This window comes from Penaeus monodon, chromosome 5 (assembly GCF_015228065.2).
Source record: "Penaeus monodon isolate SGIC_2016 chromosome 5, NSTDA_Pmon_1, whole genome shotgun sequence".
In the NCBI taxonomy this organism is placed as follows: domain Eukaryota; kingdom Metazoa; phylum Arthropoda; class Malacostraca; order Decapoda; family Penaeidae; genus Penaeus; species Penaeus monodon.
The window spans coordinates 22,896,669-22,901,668 of record NC_051390.1 but is presented as its reverse complement, the minus strand read 5'-3'; the positions used below and the strand labels follow the sequence as shown (position 1 = coordinate 22,901,668).

Below are 5,000 nucleotides of genomic sequence, written 5' to 3'. Positions count from 1 at the left end.
CCCAGGCAAGGTGCTGGACTGGGTCAAGAAGTACAAGTGCCTTGATCTGAGCCAGTGCAGGGTGTTTGTGCTGGATGAAGCTGATGTCATGATTGCCACGCAGGGACATCAGGTAATATGAGGGATGAGGTTAATTAGTTAACTATTCAAATAAATAAGTTAGTTAATCAGGTAATTTATATGAGCAAGGTGTTACTTTAACAGGGTGATTTGATGAAGTAATTATGTAATGAAAAAAGTTAATCAGGTAATTAATTTAAAAGGTAATTAATTAAAGAGTTCAGTTAACCTGCCATATTCTTTACTGAAAGATATTAGATTTATTAGATGGATTATATAATAGGGTAGTTAACTGATCAGGCAATTAATTTAATTTTTGCAAACAGTCACAGTAATAGTTCCTTTACCTAGATATAGAGGAGCAAGTTGAATATATCTTGTCATACATAATGTTATACCATGTATTCTTTGTCATTTACCTAATTCACTATTGCTTAATATCTCTTGCCTTTACCTGAATGAGCAGGACCAGTCAGTGCGGATCCACAAGCACCTCCCCCCCACCTGCCAGATGATGTTGTTCTCGGCTACCTATGAGGATCAGGTAGTGGAATTTGCCGAGGCCATCATACCCAACCCAGTCATCATCCGTCTTCACAGGAATGAGGAGACACTGGAGAATATTCGTCAGGTAAGACTTGGACTTTGCCGGTGGCTTAAGATTTTTAGTGGGGGAAATAAGAGTTGTTTATTGTCTGATGAAGTATTGGGTATAATGTTACAAGGGGCTGCTGGAGAATAGGGCATGCAGGTTCCTCTTTATATTCACTATTAAATTCCTTGTAAGTTTCTGTAGAAGATGGTCTTCTAACCCAAAAATTGCCCTCAGATGTATGTGGAGTGTAAAAATGAGGAGGAGAAATACCTGGCCATCTCAAATATCTACACCATCCCAGTTGGTAACTCCATGTTCTTCTGCCATACCAAGCGAAGTGCTAGTTCCTTGGCCTCACGTTTGAAACAGGATGGGCACCAGGTGGCACTGCTGACAGGTGAGAAGCAACCCTTCTTTTAATAATTTCTTTTTATTTCTGCTACCATTTCTTTACTTTAATTTTCTTTTCTTTTCTGCTACCATTTCTTTACTTTAATTTTCTTTTCTTTTCTGCTACCATTTCTTTACTTTAATTTTCTTTCCTTTCCTTTTTCCCTTTTCCCTTTTCCCTTTTCCCTTTTCCCTTTTCCCTTTTCCCTTTAGTATCCCTTCCCTTCCCTTCCCTTCCCTTCCCTTCCCTTCCCTTCCCTTCCCTTCCCTTTTCCCTTTCCCCTTTCCCCTTTCCCCTTTCCCCTTTCCCCTTTCCCTTCCCTTCCCTTCCCAGGGTTTCTGTTGTGGTCCATATTCTTATAATAGAGTATAGAAGTTTTTATGTTTATTTCAAAAGAAAAAAGAAAATGTTTGTAATTATATATTTATCCACTTAAAGATATAAATCTAAAGATATAAATTAGTATATGTGTATGTGTGTATGTGCATTTGTAAATATTATATATATATATATATATATATATATATATATATATATATATATATATATATATATATATATATATATATATATATATATATATTAAACAAAGATGAAATTTTATTCCTTCCTTTATAGATGGGAAATTAATTATATTTCTTGTGCAGGTGACTTGACACCAGATGAGAGGGTCAGAGTACTTACTCGTTACCGTGAGGGTCAAGAACGTGTACTCATCTGTACCAATGTCCTTGCTCGTGGCATTGATGTTGAATCGGTGAGATGATTGCTTTAGTTCAGTCATACTTGAAATCTAAAAACACAATTAGGATTTTATGCTTTCACATCCTATCATTCTTTCACATTACATATCTGAATGTTTTCTGTTTGGTAATTTTCTGATTCTCTTTTATACACCTCAGGTCAACTTAGTAGTAAACTACGACCTGCCAGTTAAGCCTGGCTCACGAGAGGCTGATTGTGAAACTTACCTCCACCGCATCGGTCGCACAGGAAGGTTCGGCAAGACTGGCAATGCCATTAACATTGTGGAAGGACGCAGTGACATCCTCATCTTAAAGGAGATTGAGAGTCACTTCAGTGAGTCACTTATTGTGTTGGTATCAGTTGGGATGGAAGGATATATTTCACACTGCATTTTGCTCCCATCTTCCTCTTCCTCTTCCTGCCCCCCCCCCCCCTCCTCAGCCTAATAGACAGTTAAGACATTTAGATTTTAGGCTTATTTTGGCAAACTCATAATAAATAAACCAGTAATGTTGTTACTTTTTTGCAGATATTAAGATCGAGAAATTGGACTACAACAATGTTGAAGAAATTGAAAAGCTTGGGGAAGACTAGAGGAGGCACATTGTTGCTCCCTATCGGCCTCACCATAGATTGCCGCAGCCACCAACTTTCCAGGAGGAGGTAGTTTTCACTCCTGCATGCTGATTAGCCTATAAAGGAGACTCTTGTGTATCATTTGGAATGGCAGTGAGGGTCATCAAAGCTAACACTTGAGACACTAAAAAGCACAGAGAATTCAAAACTTGTCAAGGATGAAGGTTGAAAAACAGATTAATCAAGTAGAACTGAAAATTTCTACTAGCCTTGGGCATGAGAGGAAATGTGGCTCTAAAGGCTCAGGATGTACAAGATATACGAAAGTGAAAAGATAAACAATCTCTTTTGTCTGTATATATATATCACTCGCATTAATTTATTGTGGCATTAAATGTGCAAGGCGGGAAGAGCATTGTTGGTCGAAAATAAAGTTGGACTTGTGACACTGTGATTTTAAAATATTATCATACTTTGTAAATGAATTTCTGTAGTATAAGGTTTCAGAGACAATATTCATTTCCACATCTGAGTATTAATGCATCTCCAACTCACAAGAAAAAAAAATCTCATTCCACAAAGTTATTATGTACCAATCATGTTGTTATCTTTCTCATAAGTGACTTGTTCCTAATGCATTTCATGAAATAGTTGCAGATTTAGGTTTATTCATGAAATAGTCTATAGAATTTGATGAAGATAAAGTCATAAGTGTTTATTTTTTTGTACATGTAATGTAAGTATCACCTCAGTGAATTGGTGCAAAATTTATATATTAAGGTGACCATATACTGTATATAGATGGCATTAAAATGACAATTCTGATTTAAATACATAATGGACAAGAAAGTGTGTGTATGAAAATGATCTTACAGCTTGCCATTTGTGTGGTAGCTGATTTTAAGCAGTTAATATTCTTAACAATTTATTATCTGATGCATAAGTTAGTTTGGCACCTGCAACTAGATGTGACTCAGTCTTTTCTTGCATATCATTAAAAGTTTATTAAGTTTAATGTTAGCTCTACTTACTAGTGGCAGGTGTCCATGTGGATAAAGGATCTATAACAAGAAAAGATAATGTTAATTTTAGAAACTGGAGAGCAATAATGCAAGTTAGGAGAAAAAAAAGCGAAACAGAAAATTACTGATAAACTATAGTTCTTGTCAAAAATGAAAATGTAGTACTGTAAACTGAATCTTGTATCTTGTCTGTGATTTTCCCAGCTGGAATCAACCATTGTAAGAATGGTACTGAAGTCTTTAAGTGCCCTTGATGATGTATGACTAATCTCAGGCTTTCATTGAAATTTTACAGCTTCATATTTTGTCTTTGTAAGTTTTTACATTTAGTTGGATTTTTTTAATGCTTTAATGCTAGCAGATGTATGATGTCGGTGATGTATTTTTAATTAGGTATTTTTTATTTTCTTTTATTCTCTCTTGGGTTATAATCAGTGTTTCTGTTTGTTTGTTTGTTTGTTTAAGTGAAACTCTACCTCTGCTTTGTTGTAATCACCCTTAAGGGCCTTAGGATGTCTAGATTGCAAGGATCAGATACTTGGAAAATTTTATGATCCAATAAGTCCTTCCATTAAACTCTGTATTGGTTAAATGTACAATGAAGAAACAAACTGTGATATAATTGTCAAAGTGAATGCATTTTTATGCTCTGTGCTAGTTCTCAATAAGTGCTCCATGGTGTATGCAGATTAGCTGCCAATTTCCTTGACAATGCTCTTGTAACAGGAAAAAATGCAATTGATTATGAAAGAAATCCTGAACTGGAACATGTAGAAATAAAAAAAATTAGTCAAGATTAATGAGAAAAAGTGATTCCAAAAGTCTGTGGCGCATGTGAGAATTAACTTTCCCTGGACATCATCATATTATGGTATTTATCAAGAAAGGAATTTGGCTGTACTATCTCGCAGTCCTAAATAGACAACATGACTTAGTGGTCTTATTGAAAGCCATTGTTATGTAGTTTGATGGATGATTTTTAATTTTACACTTTTGTAAAAGCATGGCACATGGTCGTTTTTCATACTAGATGTATTAGTTACTTTACCACACTGTTGTAACATGATTTTATCTTTATAATACACTACTTTTGATTTATGAATGATGATAAGGGGCTTGCTGATTGCACTTGACATATATGCAATTGTGACAAACAGAAATTTGATGGAACTATTAATACCTGCTGAAAAGATGTAAACACAGAAGATACATGTGCAAGTGAGTGTTCATTGCTAAAAACATAGCATAATTGTGTAGTGCAAAGAAGCAGTTATCACTTCACTGATTTTTTATTAACATATATATGTCACTATAGGCAGTACAGAATCATATATAGAAGATTGTATTTAACAGGCTTTTTCATGGGTACATTTTACGAGTTTTATATAGTTGCTCAAGGCTCTTAATGCTTAAAATGCACAAACCCAAGAAGAAAGGAATAATTAAAGTTTGAGGATTGATGAGTGTACAAGATAAGAAAAGAATGTAAAATCAATAAAATGTGAAAAGGGCATGTCCGTTGTTTTCCATTTACCTACATTTTGTGTGTATCTCTTATAGGTTATGTTCAGACCAGTTTTATGTACTGGGACATTGGTGAAGTGTTTGC

The 5,000-nt window shown here is 34.9% G+C and overlaps 1 protein-coding gene across 1 annotated transcript in view; it reads left to right on the top strand.

The window, feature by feature from the left end:
• Nucleotides 1-4,904, top strand: part of LOC119573114 (DEAD-box helicase Dbp80-like) — a 33,094-nt gene extending 28,190 nt beyond the window's left edge. Inside the window, exons 5-10 of the mRNA XM_037920149.1 lie at nucleotides 1-112; nucleotides 527-691; nucleotides 890-1,052; nucleotides 1,694-1,803; nucleotides 1,949-2,126; nucleotides 2,323-4,904. The exon at nucleotides 1-112 is cut by the window's left edge and continues 43 nt beyond it. Of these exons, the coding sequence (XP_037776077.1) occupies nucleotides 1-112; nucleotides 527-691; nucleotides 890-1,052; nucleotides 1,694-1,803; nucleotides 1,949-2,126; nucleotides 2,323-2,387 (793 nt within the window). The 3' untranslated portion in view covers nucleotides 2,388-4,904. The remainder of the gene's footprint in view (nucleotides 113-526; nucleotides 692-889; nucleotides 1,053-1,693; nucleotides 1,804-1,948; nucleotides 2,127-2,322) is intronic.
• Nucleotides 4,905-5,000: the final 96 nt, after the last annotated feature.